General features: G+C 53.1%; 7 protein-coding genes across 7 annotated transcripts; 3 read left to right on the plus strand and 4 right to left on the minus strand.

Moving 5' to 3' along the window:
• Positions 1 to 318: 318 nt before the first annotated feature.
• Positions 319 to 3,132, minus strand: J4E90_003375 (uncharacterized protein; the record flags this gene model as incomplete). Its single annotated transcript, XM_051432945.1, has 5 exons — positions 319 to 420; positions 485 to 1,182; positions 1,997 to 2,818; positions 2,876 to 3,035; positions 3,085 to 3,132. 5 exons carry the CDS (start codon positions 3,130 to 3,132, stop codon positions 319 to 321), a joined length of 1,830 nt encoding a protein of 609 aa, XP_051292843.1.
• Positions 3,133 to 4,649: 1,517 nt separating this feature from the next.
• Positions 4,650 to 5,143, minus strand: J4E90_003376 (uncharacterized protein; the record flags this gene model as incomplete). Its single annotated transcript, XM_051432946.1, has 2 exons — positions 4,650 to 5,021; positions 5,129 to 5,143. The coding sequence occupies 2 exons, from the start codon at positions 5,141 to 5,143 to the stop codon at positions 4,650 to 4,652; spliced, it is 387 nt and encodes a 128-aa protein (XP_051292844.1).
• Positions 5,144 to 5,972: 829 nt separating this feature from the next.
• Positions 5,973 to 7,745, minus strand: J4E90_003377 (uncharacterized protein; the record flags this gene model as incomplete). The annotated part of the gene is made up of 2 exons (XM_051432947.1): positions 5,973 to 7,182; positions 7,357 to 7,745. The coding sequence occupies 2 exons, from the start codon at positions 7,743 to 7,745 to the stop codon at positions 5,973 to 5,975; spliced, it is 1,599 nt and encodes a 532-aa protein (XP_051292845.1).
• Positions 7,746 to 8,507: 762 nt separating this feature from the next.
• On the minus strand, positions 8,508 to 9,847 carry J4E90_003378 (uncharacterized protein; the record flags this gene model as incomplete). Its single annotated transcript, XM_051432948.1, has 4 exons — positions 8,508 to 8,884; positions 8,934 to 9,134; positions 9,186 to 9,345; positions 9,416 to 9,847. The coding sequence occupies 4 exons, from the start codon at positions 9,845 to 9,847 to the stop codon at positions 8,508 to 8,510; spliced, it is 1,170 nt and encodes a 389-aa protein (XP_051292846.1).
• A 1,577-nt stretch (positions 9,848 to 11,424) lies between these two features.
• On the plus strand, positions 11,425 to 13,150 carry J4E90_003379 (uncharacterized protein; the record flags this gene model as incomplete). The annotated part of the gene is made up of 3 exons (XM_051432949.1): positions 11,425 to 11,604; positions 11,662 to 12,048; positions 12,116 to 13,150. The coding sequence occupies 3 exons, from the start codon at positions 11,425 to 11,427 to the stop codon at positions 13,148 to 13,150; spliced, it is 1,602 nt and encodes a 533-aa protein (XP_051292847.1).
• Positions 13,151 to 13,593: 443 nt separating this feature from the next.
• On the plus strand, positions 13,594 to 14,585 carry J4E90_003380 (uncharacterized protein; the record flags this gene model as incomplete). The annotated part of the gene is made up of 4 exons (XM_051432950.1): positions 13,594 to 13,679; positions 13,910 to 13,966; positions 14,019 to 14,118; positions 14,166 to 14,585. 4 exons carry the CDS (start codon positions 13,594 to 13,596, stop codon positions 14,583 to 14,585), a joined length of 663 nt encoding a protein of 220 aa, XP_051292848.1.
• Positions 14,586 to 15,452: 867 nt separating this feature from the next.
• J4E90_003381 (uncharacterized protein) lies at positions 15,453 to 17,358 on the plus strand (the record flags this gene model as incomplete). The annotated part of the gene is made up of 3 exons (XM_051432951.1): positions 15,453 to 15,854; positions 15,907 to 16,593; positions 16,642 to 17,358. The coding sequence occupies 3 exons, from the start codon at positions 15,453 to 15,455 to the stop codon at positions 17,356 to 17,358; spliced, it is 1,806 nt and encodes a 601-aa protein (XP_051292849.1).
• Positions 17,359 to 20,427: the final 3,069 nt, after the last annotated feature.

A 20,427-nucleotide genomic window follows, 5' to 3' on the forward strand; every position in this document is an offset into this window, starting at 1 on the left:
GAGGCTCGTTGTGCAGTTCAGCCGCTTCATGAACAACACCGTGAAAGCTATCAGTACCAAGCTCACTCATCGGACTCATGGGCCCCGCACCATGTAGTTCAGCCGAGCGTGTGGAGCGTAGAGGTGCATTCGTGCCAAGCTCACTCACTGGACTTCTCACCCCCTCACTGCGGAGATCGGTGCTGCTTGTCCTGATAGTAGGTCCGCCGGAAGGCGAGTTTGCATGCCAGCCTTGCATTGTTGGGGTCTGAGAGATGGGCGAGGTGGGTGATGATAGGCTCGTTACCGCGTGCGAGCTCATCTCAGGATATCGAGAGTCTATATTGCTACCATGATGATGTGGGTCTGGTCGCTGAGTGGATTGGTAGTATCGCGCGTTTTCGCTGCTTCCACCATGCATCTCCGGAGGTCTGAAGTAACCTGTTTGGGGACGTGGCACTGGTATATCCTCGCTGTGTAATTCGGCTCTCGAGCGTTGACGTACCGGTACACCGGCTCCCATCTCCGAGTATCGACCGAAGCTCGAATCATGCTGGATGTTTGGTAGTTTAGGCTTCGGGCTGGTGTTGCGAGAGGGCTCCCATATATCTGCTGGAGACGCGAGTGAAGATTGGCGTTTGCGACGACGCATAAAGAGGAATATGAGGCCGATGATGAGCGCAATACCCACGGTACCGCCTGCTGCTGTGCCAGCGATAGCGGTGGTACTGAGTGTAGGCGCAGCAGCGGCAGTGGTAGTAGATTTAGGTGCGCCGTTGGAGATCGCAGTGACAGTGACATGTGGGTGAACAGTCACGCCATTCTGTCCCTTTGACGTAGATTGTGCGAGGCGAGTGTCGTTCGGGAGCGGCGCCGGCCCAACTGAAGTCGTTTCTCCTTTTTCTGTAGAGCTCGGTGGTATTGAAGTCGCTGACGGTGGTGGCTGGGATGATGCTTCTGCAGACTGTTCTGTGTCTGTAGAAGTAGCGATCGAGACTGTTGGTACCGTGCTAGACGCATCTCCGTCAGAGTTCGTTGACGTGCGTTGATCAGTGGTAGATGAGAGTATAGTGACAGTGATTGCCGCAGTACTACTCGGTGTTGTGTCCTTGAGCAAATCCTCATAGGTAAACTCATCGTCATAAAGACGCAAAAAGTCCTCCGTATTGTCCTTGCAGGCGGCGGAGAATATAGCGACGTAATCTATGACCTAAGTTCAGTAATCGTTGAGGCATAGGTCTGGCGCAGAATGAAGGCTCACCTTGTCTGTCTTGCAAACTCGGACATGCACTTAAAAGACATGGGCCGTATACTTGGAAGTGTATATGAACAGTGTTAGAAAGGTGACAAATGCCTCCGAGGTCATCAGCGCAAGTGCCATCGAGGACCTTGTACTGCCCGACGAGACATTGTCGCTAGTATTGAGGTAAGTAATAGGCCCTACCGAAATGACTGCGCGTTCGCAAAAAATACTTACTGTACAGTCAGGAAGCGGTAACGGTGGCTTCGGAGGCACACATGATGGATCACGCGCTTGAGCAGCGACGATGCTGATCAGCAAGAATAGCACGTAAAGTATCATGTCGAACGTGAACGTTGGTGGTTCGATCGATTAGAAGAAGAAGAAGCCCATCGAGAGCAGAAGAGATTCAGCCTTACTCGCTTTTAAGTGCAGTCGCCCGCGTTTGCTCTCTCACCTCTCACTCACCCTGCTGCCCAATCATAGCACATCTCTTGCCTCACCTCTTACGAACCAACGGCAAACACACACTCGACGAGACTTCGTAAACGGGTAGCCACATAAAAGCCGCACTTGAGATTGTTTCGTACTACCAGTTCGCATGCACCACCTAGTTCCGTACGACTTAGTCAACGGAGATAAGCCTCAACCTAGCTCGTCGCCCAACGGGCGTCCGCAGGAACTGCTACACGAGTCGCAAGGATATATTCCGAAGCAGTTCACCGGTGGGAACGGGGAGATGTCAATAAAACCAAAACACGCAATCTCAAAATGCACCTCCCCGGTTGTGGCGTGGCTCCAGATCCCCATTTCTCTCCCACTCATCCCGCTGCATTCGTTCAAACTGTGCCCGCGATTCCCTGTCTTGCCGAATGTCGATGGAGTCATCGCCGTAGCTAGGCCGGCGTGCACTGTACTCACTCGCCGAGTCATCTTGCGTATTGCACTGGCCCTGCATGACTTGACTGCCGCGAAGCTGGTTGTTGGGTAGCTCGAACTGGCCGTCATTGTATGGCTTATGACCAGGGTACCTGACGAACGTCGACATGGCGCAGTCTTCGTCGGCTGTACCGTACTCAGGAATTGGGCTCTTAGGAGTTGTAGGGCTGAGGGGGAAGGCAGTCGTGCTCCGCGGCGAACCAACGAGTGTCGCGTCGTTGTAGGTAGATGCAGTACCGTGCCTTGATGCTGCGGCGTCCGAGCCTGCACTGCCGGTTCCCCGGAGATCTGCGAAGTCCTGGATTGATGAGTGGCCTCTCAGGGTGATGATCCTGTTGCTGAAGCCGTCAGGGTTCATAGCATCTAGCATCTGAGCGTTTTCGACGCGCAGCTTCTTGGCCTCCCTCTTTTTCTTCCACCAGAGCCACAGCAATACGAAGACAATACCAAGGACGAGAAGGGCGCCGATGACGATTCCCACAATGGATTGGACGTTGAGCTTGACACCGGGTGGAGCAGGCGCAGCATTCTTGGGGTCACTAGCGGTCGAGTCGGGTGCGGAAGGGAAGGTGACTGGAAGATAGGGCTCCCATCGTTTCGGTATATCGACGAGCTCTTTGTCCACCTTCTTACAGTGGTAGAAGAGACTATCCAGGAACTCTGTAGCGAAGTTAGTGGTGAACGACTTCGATTTGAACTTCACATAACACGACTTACCTTCCCTGCCAATGTCACCGTAGCAAGCGTCGAGAACGCACTGCTGGTTGAACTCAGTATTGTGTTCAAGCGAGTTGCTGGCCTTGCAGATGCAGTCTAAATCGCCCATGACACATAACGCCTCGCCCTGTGGCTTTGTCGTCATGCATTTCTGTGGGATCTAGTATATATTAGCAATTGTGTCGAAGAGTGCAAACGGTGGCGCATACTCCGCAGATTGGTATCTGCCCATCGGCCGGACCCGTCGGAGTTGGCATGACTGTAGCTGTCGAATTGGTGATCGTGGTGGTGAGTCGCGTCGTAGTAGTCTTCCGTGACGCCGCGGAAGTGGTCGCGCTTGTAGCCTGAGTCAGTGTACCCGGTTGAGTAGACGTACTAGGTTGAGAGCTCGTGGTGGTGGTGGGCTGCGCAGTGGTAGAAGTGGAGACTGGGATATGCGGATTGTACTGAGCCCAGGCTCCAGTGAGATCGATCAAGGTCTTACCAATACAGCCTGAAGAGTACTGCTTGAGAAATACTAGCCAATTGTGGGTTAGCTCTCTCACTCATTTCCTAATTCCCTTACTTGGGGCGCGGGCACGGTACGCACGCCTTCTTTTGTCGTCACCGACCAATTCCCTCAATATGCAATCGGCGGAGAAGTACTGGTTGCGGCCAAACTCTTGTGTCTTGTCACAGACGCATCCAAAATACCCAAGAGTGTCCCCGCTGTGGTTCTCGCAGTACAGCCATTTGTGCTCGTTGTTCGGATTGTCCGGCTGGTCTGGGTACATGGTCCCTTCTGCTTCTTCCTGGCACTGCTTGGATATCTGAGCTAGTTAGCTGATCTGCAGCAAAAAACATAGCAAAATTCCACATACTTCATATACAGGCGGTACATATCCAGGCAGGTCCATGGTGGGAGATGCTGGCGCTGGTGTATCGGAAGCGGAAACGGCATCAGGAGCAGGAGGAGTGTACCCTGAGGGGTTGTTGTTGTCCGCCATGTCTCAACTCTGCAGCAGTGAAGTACTCAAGATGTGAAGAAAGATGTGATGAGAGATGTTTGTTGATTCACAACTTCCACACCTTCCAACGTCCTCGTTTAGCCCCCTCAGTACGGTGAGTGAGCGCCGGTCAGGCGATCCGATGTCGGTGACAGAGCCGTCGTCAGAAACTTATCTATATACCCGTAGCGGCGATACTTCACAGCCTTTCTAGAGTAAGTGCAGGGAATCATGCGGTTATAGTTGAGAGATCAAGGGCCGAAGGTGAGTGTACACCGGTGCTTGCGTGCCAGCAATCAATTGCAATTCGTTCGACTCGGAGAGTGCGCATTGGCGCATTGTGGTGATTGATCGCACCTCGGACTTTACTTGCGTGGCACGCAATCACGACGTTCGTTCAAGTCGCCGCACTCGGCGTGCTGGCAAACAGTCCTCGAACGCAAATATCTGTACAATCAGCCAATAACCATAACCATGGGCGTTCGAGACAGGAACAAGTACGAACGGAATTCTGAGAAAGAAATCGTCGAATTAGGTAAGTTGATAGCTGGCAGCACTCCTCGATATGCCTCCAAATCGATAATCAGTCATATCCAAAGAGACCCCAATGTAAACAAAAGAAACCTCGTTCTATAGCTTGTACGCGGAATCCTCGTCTTCTCGATCCGTCTTCGCATGGTATACGCATCTCGGGCGGTCAAAAAGCCAAATTGCTCCATCTGGTATGCCACCTCTTGCGCGTCGCATCTCCATCATCCCATCCAGCCTTGCTTGTCTCGACAACGCGTCTAGAACAAGCAGTCCAAGCAACAGCAGCACGCCAAACCAGCGCACAATCCCGCAAATAGACCGCCACCACCGCCATCAGCCCTCCTGTCGTCCTGGTAGTAGCCGCCTGGAGGCGGTGGGCCCTGCTGGTACTGCATCTGCTGGCCGTTGTATCCTCCTTGGGGAGGTCCGTATTGTCCTTGAGGAGGACCGTACTGGCCCTGTGGCGGTCCGTAGGGGCCAGGCTGGCCTTGTTGGTAGGGGTTCGGGCTGCCGCCGTAGTAGTCGGGTTGGGCGCCGCCTTGGTTGTAGTATGAGGGCTGCATGCCGCCGGGGGCTGGGCCAGCATCTTGGTGCGCTGGTGGGGGATAGGCGGGTGGTGCGCCTTGGTCCTGAGAGAGGGTTAGCACGTGGTTGTGGTTGCGACTGGATTGGATAGGAGATGGGAACGTCGCGCGCATTGCGACAGGAGACGCTAGCGGATGCGAGGCAGACGTACGTATGGTTTAGACATGTTGGTAGTTTGTGAGGATTACAGAGAGTGTGGTGTAAGTGTGATGGACTCCTCGGAAGGCAAAAAGACTGTTACGTCGTTTACTGGGCGGCAAGGCTGGGTAATCTCTTCCAGCTGTCGATCGAACTTTGTTGGGGGTTTGTGCCAGGTGTGAATGGCGATCCTCTGGGAAAAGTGTGAAGAAGGAAGGAATGAAGGGTAAGTAGGGAAGGCAAGGTTTACTGGAGTAAAAGGAAGGAGCGACAAAGTGGTCAGAAGTACAAGTAGAATGCGGAGTTGATCACACACCAGATGTCGCGGCGTACGAAAGAGGGTGGCTGAGCAAACGTGGCGGACCGGCTAAGCCTTGTTCGGAATAGTCTCCATTCAATAGTCCACCGTGAGCGCGAATCGCTATACTCCCAAGGCTTGTGGTACCGTGTTATCCGTGATCATGCATATAGTCGGCTTCGCAGCTATTACAGTATTTCGTAGTCCTACTAGATCAAGTACACAGGGTAGATGTATTGACTGCAAATGCATGCAGCACTTTGCCTGGTGAGTAATCGTTGCAAAACAGCGGGTACATCCAGGGGACATGTCAGAAAGTCACAAATGTCACGCGTAAGAGGATGCGAATATGTGAGAAGAAGAGCGCAGCCAACACGGGCCGCCAGAAACAAGTAATTCTCTCTCCTCCTCGTTGGGGCCATGCCACCAACCCTAACGCCTCGTCCAGCAGATCCAGACTATAATACAATGCTCTACGTTCCACCCAACATCACCTGCCCGTCATCTCAATGGTATCATATCCACCACCTACGTCCCAGTAAAATAGCTCAGGATCCTTCTATGCCTGCACGTCCAGGCCCTCGTTCGCCGGTGCCTGTTGCATCTCCTCGTCCTTGCCCGGAATAATCAGCTCCTCTTTTTGCTCGTCGTCAACAAATTTCCTCTCGCTAACGTGTTCTCCCTCCTTGGGGGCGACCCATTTATTTGTAGTGATCTTCTTCTGACCAGGCTCATGCTTATACAAGCAGCGCGCGTTAAGACATGGGTTGAACTTGCACATGATGGCACTGTGTCCAAACTTGCAGCCCTCGACAGCGCAGTCGGCGCCGTTGTGACAAGGCTTTGATGTGGGATGCTTGTAGGGGCACGACGAGGGATCGCGGCAGTTGGGCCAGAAGGCGCACTCCTGCTCTGATTGGAACTTCTGTCGCTGCGCAGGCGATGGGTGCTTGCCGACACACTTCTTGTTTTTGCATGCCGCACCGAAGTCGCACGTATCGTTCATGTCGACCGGGGTTCCGGGAATCGCAGCGGGCGACTGGTGAACAAAGTGGCAGTCGGGGTTGCTGCATCGCAAGTTGAACTTGCACATGGTGGACGAGGGATCTGGGCGGCCGGAAGGCAGTTCGACGTCCATACCGCTGGCGCTCTCTCCAGCTGGACCATCTGCCATTGTTTCGTCCTCGCCTTCCTTCTTGGTGAAAGTCTTAGCATTCGGGTTCATGCCTCTGCCGCCCTGGTGTGACCGGTCTATGCGTTGATGTAACGACTTCTTAGGTCCGCGGTTGTTGCCATTGAAGTTGGGGTTGACGAAGCCGGTTGGTTGGCCACCGGAGAAAATCTGCTGCATCATCTGCGCCTGCTGCTCGTACATCTGCATAAGGGCCATTTGCTGTTGCGGGTTCAGGCCGATGCCAGGCATGCCATTCTGACCACCCATTCCCGGCATAGGCATTCCTGGTATACCACCCATACCCATACCGTTCATGTTGTTCTGGCCCATGTTCATGTTGGCGTTGCTTATACCGCGGCCATTTGCCATTGCCTCGATTCCGCGACCGATGTTCTGGCCCCGTGGGCCTTTTGGCGGATCGCGGGCGTGCGCGTTCACACGACCAACTCCACCGCCGGCGCCACGTACGCGATGTAACACCGAGTCGCTGTTGCGGTCCATATTCTTATTAAGTTGGTTGAGCATCCGGCCGCCTCGTGCTGGACGTGCTGCTTGGGCACCGCTGCCGTTGCGCATAGCCTTGGGGCCTGTAGGACTGTTTACGGTTAGAATCTGCAGGTTTTGATACGAGGAACGTGAGCGCGGAGGAGCCACGGCAAGCTTCGACGTCGCCTTGATTTGGCATGCGCGTGATTGCGCGGTCTCCTTGCAGTTTTTCCACGGTTGTGGAGCTGCCCTAAAGGGGCGGGAAAGTGGAGGGTTCACATACATATTGCCTTGTCCTTCGGACGCGCCTTCCATATCTGTATCTTGCGCAGCTGCCGAGTTGTCGTTTGAGGTGCTGTCCATCTGGTTCTCGATTGACTGTGTGACCTGCGCGTTGCCGCCGCTCGACTGCTTGAGGTGCTCGATCTGCTCGAATAACCACTGCGCAAACTGCTGTGTCTCTGTGTTCTCCGGGCCCAAGTCGAGCAGATCGTTTGACAGTTCTGATGCGACCTGCGCTTCGTTCTTGTCGTTGGCCAGCATAAGGAGTATGTACTCGAAGAGCGTCGTGTCTTCGCCGCCCGTCGTCCACCCAAACTCGGCGAGCTTGGGCTGGACTACCTGCTGCAGCTGCATCGCCAGCGGCGACTCGCTCGAGAAATCGACAGCCATGGTGAAGGCAGGCGTTGGTTGATGGGCTTGTCGCGTGAATTCGAGGTTGGCGGTGGGTGGAAAACAAAGAGAGCGACGAGGAACGCGACTTCCGTGACGTGTGACGTAAGGCTATCGCGGATACGGAGTGCGACGGTCGTAAGAGATGTGTCGTCAGTCGTGAAGATGGGTGCGCGTCAAGTGCAGCGGGTTGGAGCGTGGGTGTGTGTGGAGAAGGAAGCAATTGTCTCGGAGCGCCTGCTCAAGTTCTGCGCAATCAAAGCTCGGCACTTGCCGCTCCCACTAGCGCCTCGCGTTGCGTCTTGTTCCATCGCCCGCCTTCTTCGCCACCCGATTATACATCAGGATGTGCGCTATGGAGTTGTTCTAACAGCACCCAGAGACGTTGTGTGCTAGATCAAAGCGGATGGTAGCTGCTTTGTGATGCAACTTGTTCAAAACTCGGACCGTGCTGTCATAACAGCCGTTGTCACTGTTGAATACAACCAGACATTTGCAGTACATGTTGCATTTGGAGACGAGTAAGATGTTGCATCACCTCTGCCGATGGTGAGAACAGAAGTAACGCGCGCCAGCGATCAAAGAGAGGCTCTCTTTGACATTTAATGATAGGTGATCGTGTTTTTCAACAGTCGTGGACCAACTCATGGTCATCGTTCTCGAAAGACAGTACAACGTAATACTGTTCACTGAATACTCCAATTGGACTGTCACAGCATCTAGAGCGCTTATCAAGAAATTCATGTATTCGGCCGATCAAGATCACGCATGCGACTGCTCAAACTTGAGGCGTGCCTCTTCCATCCGTTCATCTTCCTCCATCCGAAGCCTCTGTTGCTCGCGTAGTTCATCTGTGATAAGAACACCGGAGCCTGTTGTTCTGCGTTCTGGAAGCTGTTCTTCACTCTCATGCCCAGTCCTCGACATACTAATGTCTCCCGACATCTTCTCGCTGTTCTTGTCGCGATTCCTGGAACCGAGCATGTTCCTCAAGCCATGACTCTTCGGCGCATTTCCACTGGAACGATTAGGCGATTGGCGAACGTAGCCCTGTGTGTCGTAGGAGATACTGTCTGTTCGTCGGAAGCGGCTCTTTGGTACCGCAGACGCGAGCCCTGGACAGCAACCGATGATGATAGCTGACATGAAGTTAGCCGAGTAGAGTGTATTGAGATGCGTTGGACTTACCTGTCGAACATTCGATGATGGTCCACATGGTCAGCCACTTTGGATCTGGCGAGCGAGGCCTTCCATCCTGGCCAACCTGCACAATGCGGATAGTTGAGAACAGTATACAAACAAGGCCGGATGCGAACAGTAGACCGCAACCGATCTTCTTTGGCTTTTCCATCTGCAGGTTCCAGATAAGCCTGATGGGTAGGAACATGACTGCCACTTGTCAGTACTAAGAATATTATCAAGTTACGCGTTTGAACACACCCATCATGTTGGTTACAGTGTCCACTGCGTATGCATAATAGAGATTCGCAGTTTGTCGGCGTGTTTCGCTAGGCGATGAACATAGAACGCCCTCACCCAAGAAGCTCTTGGTGTCGTTGCAGGCTAGACCAGGGCCCGTAATGATGCACGTTGCCCATGTCTGTGCCCAGTTAGTCTTGCTTGCTGGAGGCTATGTGCGTAAAGACAAAGCGACGTGAACTCTTACATACCACAACGCAAAAGATCAAAGTGAACCACCAGATCCAAAGATACTTCTTGGGCATTCCAGACAACAGCTTCTTGTATAGTGCCAATAGTGAGAACTTGACAAACCAAAGACATGTCCAATATTCCATTCCGCTCTGCCACATGACTTTCGCGGCGAGAATAATGTCTTCCATCATGGTGGGCCATGGTGCAATGCGACCAGCTTGGAGAGCCTGGAGTTTGAAGAAAATGGGCGTAATGACGATGTAAAGAATGGTAAAAGCAAGATAGGCAGCGAATGCAATGTAAAGCAAGATGTCCTGTGCTTCAACGGGTTTGCGCCGCCAAATCTGAACACCGATCCGTGCGATAAAGACCGTCGATGTCATCGCCAGCATGGCGTAGTCTGTCCGGAGTAAATCATGCTGCGAGATCCAGTCAGCGCCCGTGGACATGGTTGCTGAGGCGTGTGTTTCTAGTTGTCGTTCAAACTCGCACAAAGAATAACAGAATCCTTAGGATACGTTCCTCGAAGCAGTTGTGTGTCGCGACAAGACCGTGCCGTTGGAGCTGTCAAGATGGAATGAACCTAGGATTCTGATCCACGAAGCCCGACACTCTGGATTAAAGCACTTCGCAGCTGGAATTTGCCAGGGATTACCCAAAGTACAGTGCGCGTAGGGGTGCAAAAGCCCGTAAGACGCATATGCAAATTGATTTACATGGGGGCCATCGCGTGTCGGAGTGTGGGTAAGGGTTAGACGGCGACTGGATTGCCCCGGTCCTCAGTTCCCGGTTCCTGGAATCTGGTATCCCGATCGTTTCCTCTTACGCGACGTCGCGCACTCTTTTCAAGAAGTCCGAAAGTAGTTGTGATGGCCTTATTCAAGTGTTGACGCGCACGTTTGGTGTTCCGTGGTGGACGTAAGTCAGTAAGCCCCCAAAACGCCTCCTGGCTAAATAACCCTTAGCTTAGGAGGTGCAGTTCTCCGCTCGCGCTACTCCTCGTCGTGTGCTGTTCGTATTTGCGCTACAGCGTCCGAAGCGGCACGGTGCCTGACGCGGACCTAGCGGACAGCATGCTTTTTCTGTCAATGCCGACATGTGCCTGGAGATTACCACCTGGCAGCGTGGATGGAGAGCAGGCTTCGGCGAGGCAAGCCACAAAGAGACTAGCATATATCACATATTGGCTCACAGACTTTATCGTGGTGCGAACCTAAACGGTGAGATTTTGGACAGCCATAGAAGTGGCTGCTCCTAGGAATCTGCTCAGTGGTAAGTCGGATGAATATGATCAGCTGCCTCCCGGTCGATAGGTGCGGGTGCAAATAGGTGTCTTGCGGTTGGCGGATGCCCGGATAGTACCTAGGTAGTGTACAGCTGGCGTGGTGGTGGCGTACATGCCGCATTGAACCGTCCCGTGGCAAAGATGAGAGAGCGGCACGGCTGGCTCCTGCCTCATCCACTCCCAACACAACCCGCGAACGCTTGCTTGGCAAGTGAATTCTTATGTCTCACTTCAGACGCTGCAAAGTGGAGACCACGAATCGCTGCAGGATTGAGGCACAGCAACCCAGCTCATCGGAAGCGATGCGTCTACCCGCAGAGCCCTCGGAGAAAAAGAACAAAGATGTCTTTCATGCTTCCACCGATGTTGCGCTACGTCGAAATTGCCATGCAGCCACACCAGCTCCAGATGAATACCGCTATCAGCTACCATGCTATACTTTTGCCACGGCGCGCCTCGCGTCAATAGACTAGTCTCTACCCCACAAACTTCGAGGTTACTGTCCACTAAAAATTTGACCGAACTGTCCGTTCCGCGCCGCTAGGGTGCTATAGGCCCCGTCGGACAAGTACTGACAACACGTCCGTAGTAGTGTCGTTCGCGGCCTGGAACGAATATGGTAAACCTACTCCGAAGTACATTAAGTGCAGTGGCTCCCTGCAACTCAGTCAGTGAGCCACTCTCTCGGTACCAGCTATTTACCATCGTCCGGCATCTTCCGTATACCGGCGAACAGGGAGCATGAAGTTTACGATAGCTGCTTCGACAAGCGCCTTTGCGGCTTGCGTGCTGGCGAGTGGTTTCGAGCCTGACGACTTCAATGTCACCAAAGCATTGGTAAACAACGGCTTCGATGTCACTGGTATTCCTGGTCTGGCAGATCTGGCGGAGCGATCTTCCTCCAGTGCTTGTTCGCTAGCTGTATGTTGATACACATTTTTGCATGTTGCTCAAGATCGATACTGACAAGACGTATAGTGTGCAGCACTAAGATTTTCCTTTGGTAACGGTACCGTGTTATCGGAAGGAAGTGCAGGATACGACAGTTTCACCGGCGATTATTGGGCGGCTCAGCAAGCCGTTGTCAACCCGTTCTGTGTGTTCAAACCTAGTAGTGTTTCGCAAGTCTCAACTGTTGTGCTCCTGTCCCGACTCACGCAATGTCCTTTCGCTGTGAAAGGAGGAGGACACGCTGCCTTTGCTGGTGGATCTAGCATTGAGGGAGGCATTACTATTGCCCTGGAGAAATTCACCGAAAAGACCCTATCTGCAGACAAGAAGATCGCCTCTGTTGGCTCAGGAAATCGCTGGGCGGACGTGTATCCATGGATTGAGCAGTATGGCCTTGAAGTTATTGGTGGTCGCGTACGTTGCTTCTCTTTCCTGTTTCTCTATAGCTCCCTACTGCCATGACTCTTCTAACAGTACGCAGATCTCATCCGTCGGTGTGTCTGGATTAACTCTAGGAGGAGGCATCTCCCATTACGCGAACGCCCATGGATGGGCCTGCGATAACATCGAGTCTTTCGAAGTGGTGACAGCCTCGGGCATCATTGTGGACGTGAGTGCCACCCAATCTCCAGATCTCTATTGGGCTCTTCGCGGTGGTGGCAACAACATCGGTATTGTCACCAAGTTCAACATGAGAACTTTTGTTCAAGGTGAAATGTGGGGTGGGCAGCGCGCCCATACTGAGGATCAGTGGGATAAAGTGTACGAAGCATACTACAACTATGCTGTCAACGCAGAGAAGGACACGAAACAAGCTCAGATCGTGTCTTTTGCGCTACAGGCTGGTATGAAGATTGCGGCCGAGGATCTAGAGTACTCCGAGCCTACGCCATGGCCAGCAGTTTTCGACGACTGGAAAGCCATCCCAGCGATCATCGACCAAACCGCCATTGCGAACATGTCAACCTTGGCCAACCAACTTGGTGCTGGGGCACCCGATGGCGTCCAAGAGACTTATTGGGACCGAACTTTCAAGGTGGATCGGGATATCTTCAAGGCGTTCATTGACATATTCTTCGAGATGGTGCCTGCGATTCAAGACGCTGCGGGCATCTTGCCCGTTCTCTCCTTCCAGGCAATCACCGTCCCTGCCATGGAGAAGATGCAACAGAACGGCGGTAACGCGCTCGGTCTTGACCCCAGCGATGGCCCAATCTTCATCTGTAATCTGGCTATCCTCTGGACAGACGTTGCGGATAATGCCCAGATCATGTCTTTCAGCAACAGCCTGTACGAGCGGCTTGTCGAGGAAGCGGCGAAGAAGGATCTCAATCACGACTACATCTATATGAACTACGCGTCGCCGTACCAAGATGTCATTGCTAGTTATGGGGCTGCCAACAAGCAAAGGTTGAAGAGCATCTCTGGCGAGTACGACCCAACGGGAGTCTTCCAGGTGCTCCAGCCAGGGTATTTTAAGCTCGAGGGAGCACCTTACGGAGCATTTCCTGCGTAGTGAAAATGTAGACAGTCAACAATAGATGTACCACTAGTGTAATATGTAATCGACAGTTGCTCGACAACGCGTTGCCCTTGCGCATGTCGCGCTCGTGAGCTCTCTCCCCATCAGTCGAATTGAGGTAGTTTTGGCACCGACCATCTCGAAGAGGCAGGACCACCAAAACAGTGCGACAATATGCGCAACGTCAGTGGTCCGCCGATTAGCGCAAATTGCAAGGATCAGATGTCGAGTGAATGTCGAAGCTTCAGGTACTTGACGTCTGCGTGAGAATGCCAAGGCGCGCTAGTCCAAGCGTTTGCTGTAGCTGCCTCCAGTACTTTCCTGCCGGCTTGCGACCTTCCATCATCGACCACACCCGTCACTGTCACCCTCGACTTGTCACAGCTGCAAGTTTGAACCGTACACCTCCATACACGATACCCAACTAGACGACAAACATGTCTCGCGGCGGCGGCACCACGCTCTACGTCACCGGCTTCGGCCACGGCACACGCGCTCGCGACCTTGCCTACGAGTTCGAACGGTATGTCTTCCAGCGCCTCGTCCCAATCCGATCGCAATCGCATCGTCGTTCCGCATCGTAGCCCTCGATTCCACAGCCTTTGTACACTTCACGCGCCCCGGGTGTCGCGATCGCTGTTGCGCGGCGCAGCTTCCTCCTTCCCACAACACCCGTGCGCGTCGACGACGATCTGCACCTTCCGCCCTTCTTCCACACGCCCCTTCCAAACAAACGATCTGACAATCCTCAAGCTATGGCCGACTCGTCCGTTGCGACATTCCAGCGCCCCGTTCGGCTTCTTCTAGACTGTGAGTTGGCCCTCCCGGGTAGCAAACGACCCAGGCTCTAACAGGCCAGCAGCTTCGCCTTCGTCGAATACGAGTCTCGCCGTGACGCCGACGACGCTTACCACGAGATGCACAACAAGCGCATCGGCCGCGATGACTTGTTGAAGATCGAGGTATGTCCGAACCGCATAATGACGTGGGTCTGTCTAACCAGCTATAGTGGGCCCGTACGCCTCCTTCGGCATCATGGCGGTTTGACTCCGGCCGTGACCGTCCCCGTGGCGAGCGCTCTGAGCGTGGCGGCGACCGTGGCGACCGTTCCGACCGTGGTGGTGACCGTGCAGACCGAGGTGTCCGCTCTCCTCGCCGTCGCAGCACCTCTCCTCGTCGCGAGCGCGGAGCTTCTCCTCGCAAGGACGACCGCCGCGAGCGCGACTACGACCGCCGTGACCGCGACCGGTCAAGGAGCCCCATTGACGGCGACCGTGAGATGAAGGATGTCCGTGATCGCGAGGACGACCGTGGCGACCGTGACCGTGGCGATCGCGATGAGAGGCGCGAGCGTGAGCGCGAGGCTGACCCGGTCGGCGAAGTCCGCAAGAGTGAGGCAACCGACCCCTTCTACGACGAACTACTCTGATCACAAATACAGTCGACTCTCCTCCCCCTCCCGCTCACGAAGACCTGGACGTGGCTGAGTAGAGCCGAGTTGCGTTGCGTCTAGCAAGCAGCTTCCGGTTCACTGTCACTGTCTGCCCAAGGCTAGTATTGACACGAGTGCTCAAATTGGTTCAAGCACGGTGTTTTGTTGCGAGGAAAATGGTTTCTGGGATTTTGTTACTTTCATAAGTGGAGGCTAGATTTACTTCTATGTCCTGCCACGACATTAATGCATTCAGCAGTCGAAAAGCTCGATTCGGATCTTCTTTGCGAACGGTTACGGCGACTTCCATTCGATTCGGACTTCTCGCCTTGTTTCGGTCGATCGGTCGATATCGATGCGGTTCGAGTTCCTTGCCTGTACACTATTCGGTCGGTCCGTAGTACCTCGAAGTCTTCCAACCTCACTTTCCCCCTTCGATCCCCGTTCCGAAATCACGTTCACGCAACTCCCCCGACGCCCCCACCCCGATGCGAAAATATACGATATTCAAGGTTTGTATACTTTGCGCCAGTAGATAGACTTGTTCTGCCGTGACAGTGACTTTATATGTATACGGTAGCTTGTGAAATACAACTTCTTGACAATTGAATCCCTCAGCGTGTACCCTGTTATTAAGCTGTGTACCCGATGTCGTGGCTGATCTCTTGTGTGCACTGAATTGCTCGTGCATGGTATGGCCTGTGTAGGGCTGAATCAATGACGGCAGCAGCCATCGATTGCGGAGAGGAAGCGGCCCAAGCTCGGACATTTTCCCGCAGGAACATCAATTGAACTTCCCAATGCACCTTGTTGGTCGTCGTCGCAACGCCCATCCAATCGATCTTGCGACCAATTGAACCGGCAATGCGGCTCCAGAATGTCTCGCAGAAGACGTTGAAGACCGTTGCCGCGCGCCCCGCGCTTGCATCCCACACGCCATCCCCATTGCATCCGTATCGGCCACTTCTCGCATCATCACAACGTCTGCTCCTCCGTTCCACGGCACAATGCGCCGTTCGCTACCAGTCCTCGTACCCTGAGCGGATAGCCATTCTCGGCGGTGGCATAGCGGGGTTGACGAGCGCCCACTTCATCGCGAAGGAGTTCCCACAGACTAAAGTGGTGGTGTTTGAGGCGGGGAAGGACACGGGTGGCTGGATCAAGAGTCGACGAGTCGACGTTGTGGATTCAGAGGGAAAGAAGGGGAATGTGCTGTTCGAATTGGGCCCGAGGACATTGAGAAACGCAACTGTCACTGCAGGACTGGTAAGTCGAACATGTCTAAACCATGGTGGCATTGCTAATGGAGTGTGTATAGGTACAAGAACTCGGTCTCGTTGACGACATCACATATACGAGGCGCAGCGAACCCGGCGCAAAGAACCGCTTCATTTACTATCCTGACCAGCTCAACCGCCTTCCCGCTCCACCACCCACCTTCGCAGACTTCTTTACATTATGGCGGACTGGCATACTGAAGGGTATATTGGGTGCGATCACAGAACCATTGAGGCCAAAGCGGCCGGACTCCCTGACGGATGAGACAATTGGCTCGTGGCTCGCACGAAGGGTGGATAAGAGGATAGCGGACAATCTTGTCTCAGCGGTATTCCACGGCATATATGCCGGCGATATCAATCAGCTGAGCGCTAAGACGTTGTTTAATACGGGTTGGGAATTGGAGGCGCGATACGGCAGTGCTATTGGAGGCTGGTTCCGCATGCAAAATGAACACGGACAATCGCAGCCGGTTACACTCGTCCACCCACATGATCGGGAAGTAGCGAAAGCTATGAACGAGGAGATTGATCTGGAACTCGACTTTGCGAAGAACCTGAAGGATTCCGCTATGTTTTCTTTCAGAAACGGATTGCAGCAGATGGTTCGAGCATTAGTGGATGCTGTGGAGGCGAAAGGTAACATTGAGATCAGAACAGAGTCGCCCATTCAGACTTTCAAGCCTCTCAATGAGAACGGGAAGTTGGGTGTCGAGGTTGTCTCTGGGGTACGTTCATCGTCTTCAGTTAGAACCGCAAGTACTGACAGTATACAGGCTGAAGGCTCAACATCAACTGAATCATTTGATCTCGCCATCTCCACCCTCAAGAACGACGAGATTACCCCCTTCGCCACAGTCATGACAGTAAACCTCTACTTCCCCAATCCAAACCTTCTCCCTTATGAAGGTTTCGGCTACCTCATCCCACAAGGAATTCCATTCGAGCAAAACCCCGAGCGCGCTCTTGGCGTAATCTGGGACTCCTCTGCTGTTAAAGGTCAAGACACAGCTAGCGGCACAAAACTCACAGTCATGATGGGCGGCCACTGGTGGGACGGCTGGAAGGGTTTCCCCACAGAGGAAGAAGGTCTAGAAATGGCGAGGAGCGTTATCAAGCGACACCTTAACATTACCGACGAGCCCACCGCCCACATCGCAAACCTCTCTCGCGACTGCATTCCTCAATACACACTCGGCTACGATGAACGCCTCAAGCAATTCGCGCAAGGCATGTCCAACGAGTTCAAGGGCCGGTTACGCGTTGTAGGCGCGCAATTCAATGGCGTTAGTGTAAACGATATCATCGCCGCGTCTTGGCAGGTGGCGAGGAGTTTGAGGGGAGAGGGCTGGAAGGGACGCAGCTGTGGGCTGGACAGGATTATGGATGAGAGGGAGTGGGTGATTGTGCCTGCTAAAGAGATGGCGTATGTCAAGAAAGAGGTACGTGTTGGAGACTCTGGCATGGGTCGCAGAGGCGATGGTGGGGTGTAAAACTCTTGATAGAGCGATGGCGTGTATATAGCGTCGCCGAGTAGTGCGACTAAAGGGTAAAAGCATAGAAATGTAGAACATTGACCCGTTAGCCGGACTGGCCTTGTCCTCGCACGTCTCAGGAGTGGTGCCTCTCCGAGTATGGCGGGTCTAGTGCTGAACTCGAATGCACACCCTACCGGGATTATAAATTACGCCGTTACCGTTTCTGTCACACGAAAGCTCTGTTGTCTTCTGCTGAGCCCTTCCCCGCTCCTGCAAGGTTGCGGCGTGGTCGAACTCCAACACGTTCATTTTTGCTATAGGCTTTTTTTCACCCATCCAAACGTCCCAACAAGGAAAAGGATGCGCCTTTGAATCAGTCTTACTCCTGCACTCATTTCGCGCCAATTACCGTACGCACGAATCGAGACTTTCTTGCAAGAACATATTTCTGCATGCTTGTCTCTACGCTTTAAACCCCCCATTTTGTCGCTCTGTCTTCACTGGCGCAATGCCTCGCTGTGCTCCCTGCATCGCGTTCGCTGATTTCGCGGACGTGCCGCCGGCGCCTCAGCTCGATCGGAAATGGTCATCAGGAGCAGAGATGGTTGCTTCAGCGCGTGCTGGCTGTGATCTTTGTACGTTTTGTTGGCACCATGTCGCTTCGCAGATCTCCGAGGGAGAGTATAAAGAACAACCAATGCGGCTTTGTCGGCACTACGGCGAGAACAACACAAGCGGGCCAGTACAATTCGAGCTTCATGCGCGTGGGTGCATGCCATTCATAGACGACTACGACCCAGAGGATTGAACGCCTATGTTGGAAGCAAAGGAAGATCCGGTATCACAAGCTCAACAGCTTCTCGCGATTTGTGTCTCATCTCATGGCGGATGCGGCAAAGTAGATGACGCTGGCCTTGACAGAAGCTCCGTGAGCTGCCAAGATTCTGCTGCCCTTTGCAGTATACAGCAGTCCCTGCCGCGTCGGATGTTAGAGCTCTCTAAAGGCACTGAAGTCCTTGTGATCGATGTACAGGCATGGCTTCTTAACGGCACTTTATCGTTATCCGAGGTATCACGATACTGCACTTTGAGCTGTCGTTGGGGAGACACAGCTCACAACTGCGTCTTGAAAGCACCTTTCGCACGGCAGATCAGCATCAATATAGAGAGTATGCCACAAACCTTTAGAGACGCTATAGAAACGACACGAGGGCTCGGAATCCGATTCCTCTGGATAGACGCACTATGTATCATCCAGCCTGATGCCTGCGGCGACGACGTAGATTGGAACGCGGAGGGCCCTCGTATGGGTAGCATATATCACAACGCCGTATGCACAATTTCTGCCACTGCTGCCCTTAGCGCGACTTGTGGATTCCTCTTGAAAACGGATAGTGAGCGGATTCGTGCCGTCCCGTGCAAAGTCACTCAGCACATGTACGATGGTGACGCGCGTACTCGTTGGTTGTTACCATTTTACCTAATCTTCGGCAACGCAGTCACTTTCTCGGCTCTGAACGAGCGCGGATGGGTCACCCAGGAGCAGCTTCTTTCACGACGCATACTTCACTTCACTCTGCAAGGTGTATTTTGGGAATGCTGTCGTCGCAAAATGCATGGCCATAGCTCCGTATCACACGTGAGAGATTATTGCCCGCTGTCCTGGAACGTCAGTAGCTTTGAGTTTGGCGACGGGAGGCGTTGGAAGGAATGGATGAAATTCGTCGAACATTACTCCGGAACCGAGTTTACCAACCCAGAGGACCGCTTGATTGCCCTATCTTCATTGGCAAGAGTCGTTGATCGTAATCGCAAGTATGAGGATTCGTACTGCGCTGGCCTGTGGAGGAATTCCTTGCTGGATGATCTACTGTGGATGAGGCTGGAGCTACCAAGCTCAGACACGCCCAAACGGATGAGCATAGCTCCCTCCTGGAGTTGGGCTTCTCTACAAGGGGAGATACGATATCGACACTTTCCGAGTGCAAGTTCTTCAGTACAAGTGTTAGATGTTCACTTGGTTCCTTCACAATGCATCAACCCCTATGGCAACATTAAAGATGGAAGGCTAAAGCTTGTCGCTCAAGTTGCTACCGTCTCCATATCTGTAGCAACTGCAAACCTGGGGACGAAAGTTGATCCCCCTTTCAGGATTGAAGACAAGGCGAACCAGTGGTACTCGAAGCTCTACCGATCAGTTATCTGGGATGAATGACAAGGGAACACGAAAGAGGAGAACGAGTACAAAATTGTTCATATTCGAACCATGAATTGGAACCACGAAGAACCCACGAATTTTACACACGAGGGACCAACGACCGAATATACTGCACTCATCGTAGAGCAAGTACACAAGACGGAAGACGAGGGCACAACAGGCGAACGTGTTCGTTTCTACCGCAGGATTGGTATCTTGCGAGATCTATACTTTACTCACGATTTTCGACATTTAATTGAGAATGCGCCGACATACAATTACGGCAGGAGCGAGCAGATTATGGAGACATTAGTATTGGTATAGCGTACGACAGGAGCCGCTCTTCATGCATGGCAAAGTTTCACAGACGCCTCTTTACCTTTTGCAGCGATCTCACCCATATGTGGTCCCTCGTGGAGTATGTCTTACAATCGCGAACAAAGAGTAGTGCATCGCGGCATCCCTTGACTACATTTTTGACTACAAAGTCCTCGGGTGATTATTGGGTGCTGCTCGAGCGGGCATAAACAAACATGAGTAACCAAGGTTTGAGGTGAGACGAAATCACTACCTTCGTAACCTTCACAGAACTAGATCTGTGCAGCACATAAGAGCCGATCTGCACTTCATGCACGTCACCGTCCTCCTAGCTGTATGATGAAGAATGCCTCCGGATCCGCAATGATCATCAAAGCGTAAAAGGCTCTATCCGAAAGATTTCGTGAATGTAGACAGGTGAGCTTGTCCGCTCTCTCACACGGATAGATATGTCCCGAACTTGTTCGACACGATCTACATCGATGTGTTGATAGAGTTTAAGCTAATGCATACCTCAATATGTAATCACTCGTGGAATGCACCAGACTGCCTATCGGATCGGGTCGACC

Source organism: Alternaria incomplexa (assembly GCF_024043165.1).
Source record: "Alternaria incomplexa strain BMP 0042 chromosome Unknown scaffold_4, whole genome shotgun sequence".
NCBI classification, from domain to species: Eukaryota; Fungi; Ascomycota; class Dothideomycetes; order Pleosporales; family Pleosporaceae; genus Alternaria; species Alternaria incomplexa.